The sequence below is a fragment of the Calonectris borealis genome, chromosome 29 (genome assembly GCF_964195595.1).
Source record: "Calonectris borealis chromosome 29, bCalBor7.hap1.2, whole genome shotgun sequence".
NCBI lineage: Eukaryota > Metazoa > Chordata > Aves > Procellariiformes > Procellariidae > Calonectris > Calonectris borealis.
Window position 1 is genome coordinate 1,025,366 of NC_134340.1, and position 16,230 is coordinate 1,041,595.

The following is a 16,230-nucleotide window of genomic DNA, read 5'->3' on the forward strand; positions in this document are numbered from 1 at the left end:
CTTCCGGGCAGTGGCCGTTGCAGAGACAAGCAAGTGCCCTGTGGGACGATGGTGGAGTCACGCATGTGGGCACGGGCAGGAGCAAGGAGGAGAGGTGGCATGGAGAGAGGGGAAGGAGAGGAGAAAGGAGAGGAGGTGGCCTGGGGGCTCTGGGTTTTTGTGGCTGGGTCTAGCAGGGCCCACAGGTGTCCCACAGCTTCTTGCTGTAGCGGGGCAAGGCGCAAGGGCTGCAGGCGGGAGAAGCGTAGGGTCTGCCAAAGGTGCAGAGGCCCCCCGAGCCCAGCGTGGCCCCGGCGCCGTAGAGGCCCCCCAGCCCCAGGGAGCCCCCAAAGGCGGGTGCTCCGGAGGAGCCCACCACGGCCTGCTGGGGGAAGGAGCTGAGGATGGGGCCGGGGAAGGTGACGACGACGGGGGGCGGCTGGATGAAGGCCGACGAGTCGGGGCACTGGCGGGCGCACAGCTCGTTGCAGCTCTCAGCGATGGGCTGGGGGACGGCGACGCTGGTTTTTGGTGGGCACAGGTCGTAGCAAGACATCTTTGTGCGAGAGAGCTGAGCCTGAAACACACGGCACAAGGACAGGTGTCTTTAGAGAGGAGGAGATCCCTGGCCCAGCAGTGCCCTGTTCCCTGGAGCTGGAGGTACCAGAGCCACCTCCTTGCCCGCACTGCCCGACGCTTGCCCTTTGCCCAGCCACCCCCTCAGGGCCCTGCTCTCTGCACACAGAGGGCACACAAGCCCTCCTCGAGAGCCTGTGCAGGGCCCGGCTCTGCGTGTCCCGGCCACGGGGCTCCTTCCTCCTCCCGCCATGGCTCAGCGACCCTGGCCGTCCAAGGCTGCTGCCAGCACGCCCGCTGCCGGCAGAGCTCTCCTGGCCAGGGAGGCCCCACGCCGGCCCCTGCCACAGGAGGCAGAGACCCAAGGCACCCACCTACCCTTTTCCTGAGCAGAGCGAGGCAGGAAGAGTGGATGCCAGTGCTCGCCGAGAACAGCGCTTTTATGCTGGGCCGGCGAGCACGGGGAGGAGCTGGCCACGCTGGGGGCACGTGGCCCGCAGTGGCCAAGCCCCTGCCTCCTCCCTGCGTGGCACGGGGCTCTTTTGCTGACGCCGTTTCCTCGCCAGCCCCAACCCGCTCTATCAGCCCCTGCAATTACCCTGCTCGGACGCTTGCCAGCTGCCACCTAATGGGCCCAATTAGCCCCACTGTCTTTTCATTATCTCGGTGTGTAAGAGGGCACGCAGCGTGACAAAGGCTGACTGCAAGCGCCCTGCGTGCCATAGCTCTTCCCCACGGGCTTGGTCTCGGGGCAGACCTATGCCTTACTGGCAGAGCCACAGGCAAGAGCAGGGTCGTGGCACTGGGCAAGCAGTTGGCCTTGCAAAGCTTTCCCGAACGCCAGCGATCGCATGACGTACACCGTGTGGCTATTATCTACAGAGGCGCGAGGTTACGAAATGCCAAATCAAAGGCACTCCTCTCGGGCACTGCCTGCTCAGCACGATGCATCACTCGCCAGCCCAACGGAGCCGGCCTCCATCCTTCTGCAGGCGTTGGCCATCGAGCTCTGCAAGTGTGGGGGAGAAAGACCCCTCGTGCTCTTCCCCGAGGGGCATGGTGTGAGGGGCACAGATCCCCACCTGGGCCCACATGGCACAGGCTCGTGCCAGCCCTGCCCCAGCCCTGCCAGCCCCTCGCAGGTGTCCCGGGAGCCCCATTGCTGGGGGACGGTGCTGGGCAGGGGTTGCCCTCAGGGTGCTGGGGAGCTGGGAGCCCCATCGGAATGCAGAGCCACAGCAGCCCGCGGCTGGGCTGGCCCTGCTGGTGCCCAGAGCCTGGCTGCGGGCACAGGGCAGAGATGACTTCCCAGGGCAGAGCACAAGGCAGGCAGCGAGGCGCTGCAGAAGCAGGGCCCTCGCCTGCCCTGCGCAGCCCCCAGCAGGGAGATGCCTGCTGTCATGGAGCCCCCGAAGCAGAAAGGGGAGGGAAGCCTCGGAAGCGGCCTGTGCTGCTCTGGCGAGGGGCTGCTGACTCAGGGAGGGGCAGGAGCTGGACAGCCCCATCCTCGTCAGCAGGAGGGAGTGCCGCCTGTGCAGATTGGCCCAGGTGGTGCTGAGCAATGGCGGGGCCAGTATAAAAGCTCAGCCTCTGCCAGGCTCTGCCATCCACTGCTCTGGTCGCCTTCTCCTCTGGGAACAGGGTAAGTCTGCGAGCGCTTCTCCTCCTTTACGCCTGCTCCGGCCCCTCTGCCTCGGGCTCTCACCTCTGCTGCTCTCTTACAATCTCTGCCCTCTTGCAGAGCACCGTCCGATCCCACGCAAAGATGTCTTGCTACGACCTGTGCCCTCCAAAAACCAGCGTCGCCGTCCCCCAGCCCATCGCTGAGAGCTGCAACGAGCTGTGCGCCCGCCAGTGCCCCGACTCGTCGGCCTTCATCCAGCCGCCCCCCGTCGTCGTCACCTTCCCCGGCCCCATCCTCAGCTCCTTCCCCCAGCAGGCCGTGGTGGGCTCCTCCGGAGCACCCGCCTTTGGGGGCTCCCTGGGGCTGGGGGGCCTCTACGGCGCCGGGGCCACGCTGGGCTCGGGGGGCCTCTGCACCTTTGGCAGACCCTACGCTTCTCCCGCCTGCAGCCCTTGCGCCTTGCCCCGCTACAGCAAGAAGCTGTGGGACACCTGTGGGCCCTGCTAGACCCAGACCAGCCCCAGCCGCTGCCCCCAGGCGCTGCCCCCAGCCCAAACGCCAACCCCACCACCCATGCGGGGCTGAGCTGGTGGGCACGGGGCACTGAGGAGTGCTGAGCATGCCCAGCCCCAGCCAAGGCCTGGGCAGCTGGCAGTGCCGCACCCCCTCGGCCCTTCCCTGCCCTCTTCTCCTGCTCTCCTCCCCTCCCTTCTCCTCCCAGCTGTCGCACGGGGCAGGAGGGGGACCCCAAAGGCTCTGCGAGGCTGCAGGGCCAAGTCCTTGGCATCTGGAATGCTGCACCAAGGGGGCATCTGGAGCGAGAAGCGATGCTCGGGAGAAGATCCCTCTTGCCTTCCCCAACACGTGGCAACCAGCCTCTCTGGGTCTTGCCCACGGTCTCTCTGACAGTCTCTCCTGCCCCTCTGGGCACAATAAAGCTTTCCTGCATCCAAGTCGTGTCTCCCTCCCTCCTTGTCCCAAGTTGGGAAGACCCTGGGGTTGGGTGCCCGGCAGCTGTGGGAGGGTAAATGCTGGTCCTGAGATGCCCACAGGAGATTGGGCGGTGATTGGGGAGGGAGGATGAAAGCAGGAGGCAGGGGAGAGAGAGCCTTTCGTTGGGGCTTGCAGGAGCTGGGGAAAGGGCAGAGAGCAGGACAGGCGCTGGCAGTGCTCCTTTGCCTGGTCTTCTCAGCCTGGGAGCGGCATCAGTTCCACCAGGTCCCTCAGCTCCACAGAAGCACGGCAGCACCTCCGGGGGTCTGCACAGAGGGGGCTGGACCAGAGCCAGTGTTAAACCCCGCGGCAGGGAAATGGCCATCGATTGCCAGAGAGCGGCTTGTCAGGAAAGGCCCTGGGGGTGCTGGGGGACACCAAGGTGAGCATGAGCGGGCAACGTGCCTTGGGGCAAAGGCGGCCAGCAGTGTCCTGGGCTGCATGCAGAGGCGGTGGAGGGAGGGGATCCTTGCCCTTCCTTGCCCTCCACTCAGCTCTGGTGAGACCACCCCTGCGGTGCTGTGTCCAGTGCTGGGCTCCCCAGCACAGGAGAGATGTGGGGCTACTGGAGAGAGTCCAGCAAAGGGCCGCACGCAGGTGCTGAAGGGACAGGGAGCGTGTGTCCTCTGGGGAGAGCCCGAGGGAACTGGGACTGTTTGTCGTGGGGCAGAGGAGGCTCAGGAGGTCTCCTCAATGTGCACACACGCCTGAAGGGAAGGCATCAGGAAGATGGAGCCAGGCTCTTTTCCGAGGTGCCCAGTGCCAGGACAAGAGGCAATGGGCACCAGCTGAGACCCGGGAGGCTCTGCCTCAACATCCCGAAACACTTTTTCTCTGTGCGGGTGACCGAGCACTGGCACAGGTTGCCCCGGGAGGGTGTGGAGTCTCCGTCCTTGGAGACGTGCAAAAGGCGTCTGGCCCTGGTGCTGGGCAGGCGGCTGTGGGTGCCCCTGCTTGAGGGGGCAGCACGACAAGATGCCCTGCAAAGGCTCCTGCCACGATAATCAGCTGTGATTGCTGTGATGTTGTGTCTGCGGGAGAGAACCGAGGAGCACAAGTGTGTTGGTCTGTGCTGGGGGTGAGAAGCGTAAGGGGGAGTGGAAGAGGAATTGGAAGGGGAAAGGGAAGGTGAAGGAGAAGAGGGAAGGGAGAAAAAAGGAAAGTAAAGGGGAAGAGACATGAGGAGGAGAGGAAAGAGAGGGAGAAGAAGACTGAGAAGAGGAAAGGGAAGGGAAACGGTATAGGGAAGGGGAAGGCTACCATTTGCTTTGTCACCCAGGGCTTTTTGCAGAGCTGTGGAGGCACGGGGCAGCCATTGCCCCTGGCTGGGTCCCAGCCCCCGGGGCAGCCGCACTCATATGCAAGGAGGCTGGAGGTCTGCCAATGCTCCAGGGCTGCACGTGGCACCGGCAGGGGAACAGCCTACATTCAGGCAGTGCCCTTGGAGCTCAGCAGTGGGACCGTGTGTGGCCAGAGCGGCCAGGCCTGTGGCTTCTCCCCAAAGGCAGCTGGCATGGTCCAGCTGGTGGGGGCCACGTGCAGGGCGAGGGAGACCTGCAGCCCGTGCTGGACCTTGAAAGGAAAAACAGAGAGGTAGGTTTTGGGTACAGGATTGTTTTATTGCAAAGGCAGGAAAGCACCCACTGGAGAAAGACACATAAGGCAGAGGGAGGCAGGTTGTCCCCACAGGCTTCAAGAGAGGTGTTCCTTCAAGCTTCTTCCGGGCAGTGGCCGTTGCAGAGACAAGCAAGTGCCCTGTGGGACGATGGTGGAGTCACACATGTGGGCACGGGCAGGAGCAAGGAGGAGAGGTGGCATGGAGAGAGGGGAAGGAGAGGAGAAAGGAGAGGAGGTGGCCTGGGGGCTCTGGGTGTTTGTGGCTGGGTCTAGCAGGGCCCACAGGTGTCCCACAGCTTCTTGCTGTAGCGGGGCAAGGCGCAAGGGCTGCAGGCGGGAGAAGCGTAGGGTCTGCCAAAGGTGCAGAGGCCCCCCGAGCCCAGCGTGGCCCCGGCGCCGTAGAGGCCCCCCAGCCCCAGGGAGCCCCCAAAGGCGGGTGCTCCGGAGGAGCCCACCACGGCCTGCTGGGGGAAGGAGCTGAGGATGGGGCCGGGGAAGGTGACGACGACGGGGGGCGGCTGGATGAAGGCCGACGAGTCGGGGCACTGGCGGGCGCACAGCTCGTTGCAGCTCTCAGCGATGGGCTGGGGGACGGCGACGCTGGTTTTTGGTGGGCACAGGTCGTAGCAAGACATCTTTGTGCGAGAGAGCTGAGCCTGAAACACACGGCACAAGGACAGGTGTCTTTAGAGAGGAGGAGATCCCTGGCCCAGCAGTGCCCTGTTCCCTGGAGCTGGAGGTACCAGAGCCACCTCCTTGCCCGCACTGCCCGACGCTTGCCCTTTGCCCAGCCACCCCCTCAGGGCCCTGCTCTCTGCACACAGAGGGCACACAAGCCCTCCTCGAGAGCCTGTGCAGGGCCCGGCTCTGCGTGTCCCGGCCACGGGGCTCCTTCCTCCTCCCGCCATGGCTCAGCGACCCTGGCCGTCCAAGGCTGCTGCCAGCACGCCCGCTGCCGGCAGAGCTCTCCTGGCCAGGGAGGCCCCACGCCGGCCCCTGCCACAGGAGGCAGAGACCCAAGGCACCCACCTACCCTTTTCCTGAGCAGAGCGAGGCAGGAAGAGTGGATGCCAGTGCTCGCCGAGAACAGCGCTTTTATGCTGGGCCGGCGAGCACGGGGAGGAGCTGGCCACGCTGGGGGCACGTGGCCTGCAGCGGCCAAGCCCCTGCCTCCTCCCTGCGTGGCACGGGGCTCTTTTGCTGACGCCGTTTCCTCGCCAGCCCCAACCCGCTCTATCAGCCCCTGCAATTACCCTGCTCGGACGCTTGCCAGCTGCCACCTAATGGGCCCAATTAGCCCCACTGTCTTTTCATTATCTCGGTGTGTAAGAGGGCACGCAGCGTGACAAAGGCTGACTGCAAGCGCCCTGCGTGCCATAGCTCTTCCCCACGGGCTTGGTCTCGGGGCAGACCTATGCCTTACTGGCAGAGCCACAGGCAAGAGCAGGGTCGTGGCACTGGGCAAGCAGTTGGCCTTGCAAAGCTTTCCCGAACGCCAGCGATCGCATGACGTACACCGTGTGGCTATTATCTACAGAGGCGCGAGGTTACGAAATGCCAAATCAAAGGCACTCCTCTCGGGCACTGCCTGCTCAGCACGATGCATCACTCGCCAGCCCAACGGAGCCGGCCTCCATCCTTCTGCAGGCGTTGGCCATCGAGCTCTGCAAGTGTGGGGGAGAAAGACCCCTCGTGCTCTTCCCCGAGGGGCATGGTGTGAGGGGCACAGATCCCCACCTGGGCCCACATGGCACAGGCTCGTGCCAGCCCTGCCCCAGCCCTGCCAGCCCCTCGCAGGTGTCCCGGGAGCCCCATTGCTGGGGGACGGTGCTGGGCAGGGGCTGCCCTCGGGGTGCTGGGGAGCTGGGAGCCCCATCGGAATGCAGAGCCACAGCAGCCCGCGGCTGGGCTGGCCCTGCTGGTGCCCAGAGCCTGGCTGCGGGCACAGGGCAGAGATGACTTCCCAGGGCAGAGCACAAGGCAGGCAGCGAGGCGCTGCAGAAGCAGGGCCCTCGCCTGCCCTGCGCAGCCCCCAGCAGGGAGATGCCTGCTGTCATGGAGCCCCCGAAGCAGAAAGGGGAGGGAAGCCTCGGAAGCGGCCTGTGCTGCTCTGGCGAGGGGCTGCTGACTCAGGGAGGGGCAGGAGCTGGACAGCCCCATCCTCGTCAGCAGGAGGGAGTGCTGCCTGTGCAGATTGGCCCAGGTGGTGCTGAGCAATGGCGGGGCCAGTATAAAAGCTCAGCCTCTGCCAGGCTCTGCCATCCACTGCTCTGGTCGCCTTCTCCTCTGGGAACAGGGTAAGTCTGCGAGCGCTTCTCCTCCTTTATGCCTGCTCCGGCCCCTCTGCCTCGGGCTCTCACCTCTGCTGCTCTCTTACAATCTCTGCCCTCTTGCAGAGCACCGTCCGATCCCACGCAAAGATGTCTTGCTACGACCTGTGCCCTCCAAAAACCAGCGTTGCCGTCCCCCAGCCCATCGCTGAGAGCTGCAACGAGCTGTGTGCCCGCCAGTGCCCCGACTCGTCGGCCTTCATCCAGCCGCCCCCCGTCGTCGTCACCTTCCCCGGCCCCATCCTCAGCTCCTTCCCCCAGCAGGCCGTGGTGGGCTCCTCCGGAGCACCCGCCTTTGGGGGCTCCCTGGGGCTGGGGGGCCTCTACGGCGCCGGGGCCACGCTGGGCTCGGGGGGCCTCTGCACCTTTGGCAGACCCTACGCTTCTCCCGCCTGCAGCCCTTGCGCCTTGCCCCGCTACAGCAAGAAGCTGTGGGACACCTGTGGGCCCTGCTAGACCCAGACCAGCCCCAGGCGCTGCCCCCAGCCCAAACGCCAACCCCACCACCCATGCGGGGCTGAGCTGGTGGGCACGGGGCACTGAGGAGTGCTGAGCATGCCCAGCCCCAGCCAAGGCCTGGGCAGCTGGCAGTGCCGCACCCCCTCGGCCCTTCCCTGCCCTCTTCTCCTGCTCTCCTCCCCTCCCTTCTCCTCCCAGCTGTCGCACGGGGCAGGAGGGGGACCCCAAAGGCTCTGCGAGGCTGCAGGGCCAAGTCCTTGGCATCTGGAATGCTGCACCAAGGGGGCATCTGGAGCGAGAAGCGATGCTCTGGAGAAGATCCCTCTTGCCTTCCCCAACACGTGGCAACCAGCCTCTCTGGGTCTTGCCCACGGTCTCTCTGACAGTCTCTCCTGCCCCTCTGGGCACAATAAAGCTTTCCTGCATCCAAGTCGTGTCTCCCTCCCTCCTTGTCCCAAGTTGGGAAGACCCTGGGGTTGGGTGCCCGGCAGCTGTGGGAGGGTAAATGCTGGTCCTGAGATGCCCACAGGAGATTGGGCGGTGATTGGGGAGGGAGGATGAAAGCAGGAGGCAGGGGAGAGAGAGCCTTTCGTTGGGGCTTGCAGGAGCTGGGGAAAGGGCAGAGAGCAGGACAGGCGCTGGCAGTGCTCCTTTGCCTGGTCTTCTCAGCCTGGGAGCGGCATCAGTTCCACCAGGTCCCTCAGCTCCACAGAAGCACGGCAGCACCTCCGGGGGTCTGCACAGAGGGGGCTGGACCAGAGCCAGTGTTAAACCCCGCGGCAGGGAAATGGCCATCGATTGCCAGAGAGCGGCTTGTCAGGAAAGGCCCTGGGGGTGCTGGGGGACACCAAGGTGAGCATGAGCGGGCAACGTGCCTTGGGGCAAAGGCGGCCAGCAGTGTCCTGCGCTGCATGCAGAGGCGGTGGAGGGAGGGGATCCTTGCCCTTCCTTGCCCTCCACTCAGCTCTGGTGAGACCACCCCTGCGGTGCTGTGTCCAGTGCCGGGCTCCCCAGCACAGGAGAGATGTGGGGCTACTGGAGAGAGTCCAGCAAAGGGCCGCACGCAGGTGCTGAAGGGACAGGGAGCGTGTGTCCTCTGGGGAGAGCCCGAGGGAATTGGGACTGTTTGTCGTGGGGCAGAGGAGGCTCAGGAGGTCTCCTCAATGTGCACACACGCCTGAAGGGAAGGCATCAGGAAGATGGAGCCAGGCTCTTTTCCGAGGTGCCCAGTGCCAGGACAAGAGGCAATGGGCACCAGCTGAGACCCGGGAGGCTCTGCCTCAACATCCCGAAACACTTTTTCTCTGTGCGGGTGACCGAGCACTGGCACAGGTTGCCCCGGGAGGGTGTGGAGTCTCCGTCCTTGGAGACGTGCAAAAGGCGTCTGGCCCTGGTGCTGGGCAGGCGGCTGTGGGTGCCCCTGCTTGAGGGGGCAGCACGACAAGATGCCCTGCAAAGGCTCCTGCCACGATAATCAGCTGTGATTGCTGTGATGTTGTGTCTGCGGGAGAGAACCGAGGAGCACAAGTGTGTTGGTCTGTGCTGGGGGTGAGAAGTGTAAGGGGGAGTGGAAGAGGAATTGGAAGGGGAAAGGGAAGGTGAAGGAGAAGAGGGAAGGGAGAAAAAAGGAAAGTAAAGGGGAAGAGACATGAGGAGGAGAGGAAAGAGAGGGAGAAGAAGACTGAGAAGAGGAAAGGGAAGGGAAACGGTATAGGGAAGGGGAAGGCTACCATTTGCTTTGTCACCCAGGGCTTTTTGCAGAGCTGTGGAGGCACGGGGCAGCCATTGCCCCTGGCTGGGTCCCAGCCCCCGGGGCAGCCGCACTCATATGCAAGGAGGCTGGAGGTCTGCCAATGCTCCAGGGCTGCACGTGGCACCGGCAGGGGAACAGCCTACATTCAGGCAGTGCCCTTGGAGCTCAGCAGTGGGACCGTGTGTGGCCAGAGCGGCCAGGCCTGTGGCTTCTCCCCAAAGGCAGCTGGCATGGTCCAGCTGGAGGGGGCCACGTGCAGGGCGAGGGAGACCTGCAGCCCGTGCTGGACCTTGAAAGGAAAAACAGAGAGGTAGGTTTTGGGTACAGGATTGTTTTATTGCAAAGGCAGGAAAGCACCCACTGGAGAAAGACACATAAGGCAGAGGGAGGCAGGTTGTCCCCACAGGCTTCAAGAGAGGTGTTCCTTCAAGCTTCTTCCGGGCAGTGGCCGTTGCAGAGACAAGCAAGTGCCCTGTGGGACGATGGTGGAGTCACGCATGTGGGCACGGGCAGGAGCAAGGAGGAGAGGTGGCATGGAGAGAGGGGAAGGAGAGGAGAAAGGAGAGGAGGTGGCCTGGGGGCTCTGGGTTTTTGTGGCTGGGTCTAGCAGGGCCCACAGGTGTCCCACAGCTTCTTGCTGTAGCGGGGCAAGGCGCAAGGGCTGCAGGCGGGAGAAGCGTAGGGTCTGCCAAAGGTGCAGAGGCCCCCCGAGCCCAGCGTGGCCCCGGCGCCGTAGAGGCCCCCCAGCCCCAGGGAGCCCCCAAAGGCGGGTGCTCCGGAGGAGCCCACCATGGCCTGCTGGGGGAAGGAGCTGAGGATGGGGCCGGGGAAGGTGACGACGACGGGGGGCGGCTGGATGAAGGCCGACGAGTCGGGGCACTGGCGGGCGCACAGCTCGTTGCAGCTCTCAGCGATGGGCTGGGGGACGGCGACGCTGGTTTTTGGTGGGCACAGGTCGTAGCAAGACATCTTTGTGCGAGAGAGCTGAGCCTGAAACACACGGCACAAGGACAGGTGTCTTTAGAGAGGAGGAGATCCCTGGCCCAGCAGTGCCCTGTTCCCTGGAGCTGGAGGTACCAGAGCCACCTCCTTGCCCGCACTGCCCGACGCTTGCCCTTTGCCCAGCCACCCCCTCAGGGCCCTGCTCTCTGCACACAGAGGGCACACAAGCCCTCCTCGAGAGCCTGTGCAGGGCCCGGCTCTGCGTGTCCCGGCCACGGGGCTCCTTCCTCCTCCCGCCATGGCTCAGCGACCCTGGCCGTCCAAGGCTGCTGCCAGCACGCCCGCTGCCGGCAGAGCTCTCCTGGCCAGGGAGGCCCCACGCCGGCCCCTGCCACAGGAGGCAGAGACCCAAGGCACCCACCTACCCTTTTCCTGAGCAGAGCGAGGCAGGAAGAGTGGATGCCAGTGCTCGCCGAGAACAGCGCTTTTATGCTGGGCCGGCGAGCACGGGGAGGAGCTGGCCACGCTGGGGGCACGTGGCCCGCAGTGGCCAAGCCCCTGCCTCCTCCCTGCGTGGCACGGGGCTCTTTTGCTGACGCCGTTTCCTCGCCAGCCCCAACCCGCTCTATCAGCCCCTGCAATTACCCTGCTCGGACGCTTGCCAGCTGCCACCTAATGGGCCCAATTAGCCCCACTGTCTTTTCATTATCTCGGTGTGTAAGAGGGCACGCAGCGTGACAAAGGCTGACTGCAAGCGCCCTGCGTGCCATAGCTCTTCCCCACGGGCTTGGTCTCGGGGCAGACCTATGCCTTACTGGCAGAGCCACAGGCAAGAGCAGGGTCGTGGCACTGGGCAAGCAGTTGGCCTTGCAAAGCTTTCCCGAACGCCAGCGATCGCATGACGTACACCGTGTGGCTATTATCTACAGAGGCGCGAGGTTACGAAATGCCAAATCAAAGGCACTCCTCTCGGGCACTGCCTGCTCAGCACGATGCATCACTCGCCAGCCCAACAGAGCCGGCCTCCATCCTTCTGCAGGCGTTGGCCATCGAGCTCTGCAAGTGTGGGGGAGAAAGACCCCTCGTGCTCTTCCCCGAGGGGCATGGTGTGAGGGGCACAGATCCCCACCTGGGCCCACATGGCACAGGCTCGTGCCAGCCCTGCCCCAGCCCTGCCAGCCCCTCGCAGGTGTCCCGGGAGCCCCATTGCTGGGGGACGGTGCTGGGCAGGGGTTGCCCTCGGGGTGCTGGGGAGCTGGGAGCCCCATCGGAATGCAGAGCCACAGCAGCCCGCGGCTGGGCTGGCCCTGCTGGTGCCCAGAGCCTGGCTGCGGGCACAGGGCAGAGATGACTTCCCAGGGCAGAGCACAAGGCAGGCAGCGAGGCGCTGCAGAAGCAGGGCCCTCGCCTGCCCTGCGCAGCCCCCAGCAGGGAGATGCCTGCTGTCATGGAGCCCCCGAAGCAGAAAGGGGAGGGAAGCCTCGGAAGCGGCCTGTGCTGCTCTGGCGAGGGGCTGCTGACTCAGGGAGGGGCAGGAGCTGGACAGCCCCATCCTCGTCAGCAGGAGGGAGTGCCGCCTGTGCAGATTGGCCCAGGTGGTGCTGAGCAATGGCGGGGCCAGTATAAAAGCTCAGCCTCTGCCAGGCTCTGCCATCCACTGCTCTGGTCGCCTTCTCCTCTGGGAACAGGGTAAGTCTGTGAGCGCTTCTCCTCCTTTACGCCTGCTCCGGCCCCTCTGCCTCGGGCTCTCACCTCTGCTGCTCTCTTACAATCTCTGCCCTCTTGCAGAGCACCGTCCGATCCCACGCAAAGATGTCTTGCTACGACCTGTGCCCTCCAAAAACCAGCGTCGCCGTCCCCCAGCCCATCGCTGAGAGCTGCAACGAGCTGTGCGCCCGCCAGTGCCCCGACTCGTCGGCCTTCATCCAGCCGCCCCCCGTCGTCGTCACCTTCCCCGGCCCCATCCTCAGCTCCTTCCCCCAGCAGGCCGTGGTGGGCTCCTCCGGAGCACCCGCCTTTGGGGGCTCCCTGGGGCTGGGGGGCCTCTACGGCGCCGGGGCCACGCTGGGCTCGGGGGGCCTCTGCACCTTTGGCAGACTCTACGCTTCTCCCGCCTGCAGCCCTTGCGCCTTGCCCCGCTACAGCAAGAAGCTGTGGGACACCTGTGGGCCCTGCTAGACCCAGACCAGCCCCAGCCGCTGCCCCCAGGCGCTGCCCCCAGCCCAAACGCCAACCCCACCACCCATGCGGGGCTGAGCTGGTGGGCACGGGGCACTGAGGAGTGCTGAGCATGCCCAGCCCCAGCCAAGGCCTGGGCAGCTGGCAGTGCCGCACCCCCTCGGCCCTTCCCTGCCCTCTTCTCCTGCTCTCCTCCCCTCCCTTCTCCTCCCAGCTGTCGCACGGGGCAGGAGGGGGACCCCAAAGGCTCTGCGAGGCTGCAGGGCCAAGTCCTTGGCATCTGGAATGCTGCACCAAGGGGGCATCTGGAGCGAGAAGCGATGCTCGGGAGAAGATCCCTCTTGCCTTCCCCAACACGTGGCAACCAGCCTCTCTGGGTCTTGCCCACGGTCTCTCTGACAGTCTCTCCTGCCCCTCTGGGCACAATAAAGCTTTCCTGCATCCAAGTCGTGTCTCCCTCCCTCCTTGTCCCAAGTTGGGAAGACCCTGGGGTTGGGTGCCCGGCAGCTGTGGGAGGGTAAATGCTGGTCCTGAGATGCCCACAGGAGATTGGGCGGTGATTGGGGAGGGAGGATGAAAGCAGGAGGCAGGGGAGAGAGAGCCTTTCGTTGGGGCTTGCAGGAGCTGGGGAAAGGGCAGAGAGCAGGACAGGCGCTGGCAGTGCTCCTTTGCCTGGTCTTCTCAGCCTGGGAGCGGCATCAGTTCCACCAGGTCCCTCAGCTCCACAGAAGCACGGCAGCACCTCCGGGGGTCTGCACAGAGGGGGCTGGACCAGAGCCAGTGTTAAACCCCGCGGCAGGGAAATGGCCATCGATTGCCAGAGAGCGGCTTGTCAGGAAAGGCCCTGGGGGTGCTGGGGGACACCAAGGTGAGCATGAGCGGGCAACGTGCCTTGGGGCAAAGGCGGCCAGCAGTGTCCTGGGCTGCATGCAGAGGCGGTGGAGGGAGGGGATCCTTGCCCTTCCTTGCCCTCCACTCAGCTCTGGTGAGACCACCCCTGCGGTGCTGTGTCCAGTGCTGGGCTCCCCAGCACAGGAGAGATGTGGGGCTACTGGAGAGAGTCCAGCAAAGGGCCGCACGCAGGTGCTGAAGGGACAGGGAGCGTGTGTCCTCTGGGGAGAGCCCGAGGGAACTGGGACTGTTTGTCGTGGGGCAGAGGAGGCTCAGGAGGTCTCCTCAATGTGCACACACGCCTGAAGGGAAGGCATCAGGAAGATGGAGCCAGGCTCTTTTCCGAGGTGCCCAGTGCCAGGACAAGAGGCAATGGGCACCAGCTGAGACCCGGGAGGCTCTGCCTCAACATCCCGAAACACTTTTTCTCTGTGCGGGTGACCGAGCACTGGCACAGGTTGCCCCGGGAGGGTGTGGAGTCTCCGTCCTTGGAGACGTGCAAAAGGCGTCTGGCCCTGGTGCTGGGCAGGCGGCTGTGGGTGCCCCTGCTTGAGGGGGCAGCACGACAAGATGCCCTGCAAAGGCTCCTGCCACGATAATCAGCTGTGATTGCTGTGATTTTGTGTCTGCGGGAGAGAACCGAGGAGCACAAGTGTGTTGGTCTGTGCTGGGGGTGAGAAGCGTAAGGGGGAGTGGAAGAGGAATTGGAAGGGGAAAGGGAAGGTGAAGGAGAAGAGGGAAGGGAGAAAAAAGGAAAGTAAAGGGGAAGAGACATGAGGAGGAGAGGAAAGAGAGGGAGAAGAAGACTGAGAAGAGGAAAGGGAAGGGAAACGGTATAGGGAAGGGGAAGGCTACCATTTGCTTTGTCACCCAGGGCTTTTTGCAGAGCTGTGGAGGCACAAAGGGGCTGGAGACGGGGCAGCCATTGCCCCTGGCTGGGTCCCAGCCCCTGGGGCAGCCGCGCTCATATGCAAGGAGGCTGGAGGTCTGCCAATGCTCCAGGGCTGCACGTGGCACCGGCAGGGGAACAGCCTACATTCAGGCAGTGCCCTTGGAGCTCAGCAGTGGGACCGTGTGTGGCCAGAGCGGCCAGGCCTGTGGCTTCTCCCCAAAGGCAGCTGGCATGGTCCAGCTGGTGGGGGCCACATGCAGGGCGAGGGAGACCTGCAGCCCGTGCTGGACCTTGAAAGGAAAAACAGAGAGGCAGGTTTTGGGTACAGGATTGTTTTATTGCAAAGGCAGGAAAGCACCCACTGGAGAAAGACACATAAGGCAGAGGGAGGCAGGTTGTCCCCACAGGCTTCAAGAGAGGTGTTCCTTCAAGCTTCTTCCGGGCAGTGGCCGTTGCAGAGACAAGCAAGTGCCCTGTGGGACGATGGTGGAGTCACGCACGTGGGCACGGGCAGGAGCAAGGAGGAGAGGTGGCATGGAGAGAGGGGAAGGAGAGGAGAAAGGAGAGGAGGTGGCCTGGGGGCTCTGGGTGTTTGTGGCTGGGTCTAGCAGGGCCCACAGGTGTCCCACAGCTTCTTGCTGTAGCGGGGCAAGGCGCAAGGGCTGCAGGCGGGAGAAGCGTAGGGTCTGCCAAAGGTGCAGAGGCCCCCCGAGCCCAGCGTGGCCCCGGCGCCGTAGAGGCCCCCCAGCCCCAGGGAGCCCCCAAAGGCGGGTGCTCCGGAGGAGCCCACCATGGCCTGCTGGGGGAAGGAGCTGAGGATGGGGCCGGGGAAGGTGACGACGACGGGGGGCGGCTGGATGAAGGCCGACGAGTCGGGGCACTGGCGGGCGCACAGCTCGTTGCAGCTCTCAGCGATGGGCTGGGGGACGGCGACGCTGGTTTTTGGTGGGCACAGGTCGTAGCAAGACATCTTTGTGCGAGAGAGCTGAGCCTGAAACACACGGCACAAGGACAGGTGTCTTTAGAGAGGAGGAGATCCCTGGCCCAGCAGTGCCCTGTTCCCTGGAGCTGGAGGTACCAGAGCCACCTCCTTGCCCGCACTGCCCGACGCTTGCCCTTTGCCCAGCCACCCCCTCAGGGCCCTGCTCTCTGCACACAGAGGGCACACAAGCCCTCCTCGAGAGCCTGTGCAGGGCCCGGCTCTGCGTGTCCCGGCCACGGGGCTCCTTCCTCCTCCCGCCATGGCTCAGCGACCCTGGCCGTCCAAGGCTGCTGCCAGCACGCCCGCTGCCGGCAGAGCTCTCCTGGCCAGGGAGGCCCCACGCCGGCCCCTGCCACAGGAGGCAGAGACCCAAGGCACCCACCTACCCTTTTCCTGAGCAGAGCGAGGCAGGAAGAGTGGATGCCAGTGCTCGCCGAGAACAGCGCTTTTATGCTGGGCCGGCGAGCACGGGGAGGAGCTGGCCACGCTGGGGGCACGTGGCCCGCAGTGGCCAAGCCCCTGCCTCCTCCCTGCGTGGCACGGGGCTCTTTTGCTGACGCCGTTTCCTCGCCAGCCCCAACCCGCTCTATCAGCCCCTGCAATTACCCTGCTCGGACGCTTGCCAGCTGCCACCTAATGGGCCCAATTAGCCCCACTGTCTTTTCATTATCTCGGTGTGTAAGAGGGCACGCAGCGTGACAAAGGCTGACTGCAAGCGCCCTGCGTGCCATAGCTCTTCCCCACGGGCTTGGTCTCGGGGCAGACCTATGCCTTACTGGCAGAGCCACAGGCAAGAGCAGGGTCGTGGCACTGGGCAAGCAGTTGGCCTTGCAAAGCTTTCCCGAACGCCAGCGATCGCATGACGTACACCGTGTGGCTATTATCTACAGAGGCGCGAGGTTACGAAATGCCAAATCAAAGGCACTCCTCTCGGGCACTGCCTGCTCAGCACGATGCATCACTCGCCAGCCCAACAGAGCCGGCCTCCATCCTTCTGCAGGCGTTGGCCATCGA

General features: G+C 64.6%; 7 protein-coding genes across 7 annotated transcripts; 3 read left to right on the plus strand and 4 right to left on the minus strand.

The window, feature by feature from the left end:
* Nucleotides 1-169: 169 nt before the first annotated feature.
* LOC142094141 (feather keratin 3-like) lies at nt 170-972 on the minus strand. The gene is made up of 2 exons (XM_075176020.1): nt 934-972; nt 170-556 (listed from the first exon to the last, which is right to left on the minus strand). Exon 2 carries the CDS (start codon nt 533-535, stop codon nt 170-172), a length of 366 nt encoding a protein of 121 aa, XP_075032121.1. The 5' UTR covers nt 536-556; nt 934-972.
* Nucleotides 973-2,320: 1,348 nt separating this feature from the next.
* LOC142094112 (feather keratin 3-like) lies at nt 2,321-2,686 on the plus strand. Its single transcript, XM_075175950.1, has one exon. The coding sequence runs from the start codon at nt 2,321-2,323 to the stop codon at nt 2,684-2,686; it is 366 nt and encodes a 121-aa protein (XP_075032051.1).
* Nucleotides 2,687-5,058: 2,372 nt separating this feature from the next.
* On the minus strand, nt 5,059-5,861 carry LOC142094148 (feather keratin 3-like). Its single transcript, XM_075176032.1, has 2 exons — nt 5,823-5,861; nt 5,059-5,445 (listed from the first exon to the last, which is right to left on the minus strand). Exon 2 carries the CDS (start codon nt 5,422-5,424, stop codon nt 5,059-5,061), a length of 366 nt encoding a protein of 121 aa, XP_075032133.1. The 5' UTR covers nt 5,425-5,445; nt 5,823-5,861.
* Nucleotides 5,862-7,209: 1,348 nt separating this feature from the next.
* Nucleotides 7,210-7,575, plus strand: LOC142094153 (feather keratin 3-like). Its single transcript, XM_075176036.1, has one exon. The coding sequence runs from the start codon at nt 7,210-7,212 to the stop codon at nt 7,573-7,575; it is 366 nt and encodes a 121-aa protein (XP_075032137.1).
* Nucleotides 7,576-9,934: 2,359 nt separating this feature from the next.
* On the minus strand, nt 9,935-10,737 carry LOC142094228 (feather keratin 3-like). The gene is made up of 2 exons (XM_075176163.1): nt 10,699-10,737; nt 9,935-10,321 (listed from the first exon to the last, which is right to left on the minus strand). Exon 2 carries the CDS (start codon nt 10,298-10,300, stop codon nt 9,935-9,937), a length of 366 nt encoding a protein of 121 aa, XP_075032264.1. The 5' UTR covers nt 10,301-10,321; nt 10,699-10,737.
* A 1,348-nt stretch (nt 10,738-12,085) lies between these two features.
* Nucleotides 12,086-12,451, plus strand: LOC142094186 (feather keratin 4-like). Its single transcript, XM_075176100.1, has one exon. It carries the CDS (start codon nt 12,086-12,088, stop codon nt 12,449-12,451), a length of 366 nt encoding a protein of 121 aa, XP_075032201.1.
* A 2,387-nt stretch (nt 12,452-14,838) lies between these two features.
* LOC142094229 (feather keratin 3-like) lies at nt 14,839-15,641 on the minus strand. Its single transcript, XM_075176164.1, has 2 exons — nt 15,603-15,641; nt 14,839-15,225 (listed from the first exon to the last, which is right to left on the minus strand). Exon 2 carries the CDS (start codon nt 15,202-15,204, stop codon nt 14,839-14,841), a length of 366 nt encoding a protein of 121 aa, XP_075032265.1. The 5' UTR covers nt 15,205-15,225; nt 15,603-15,641.
* Nucleotides 15,642-16,230: the final 589 nt, after the last annotated feature.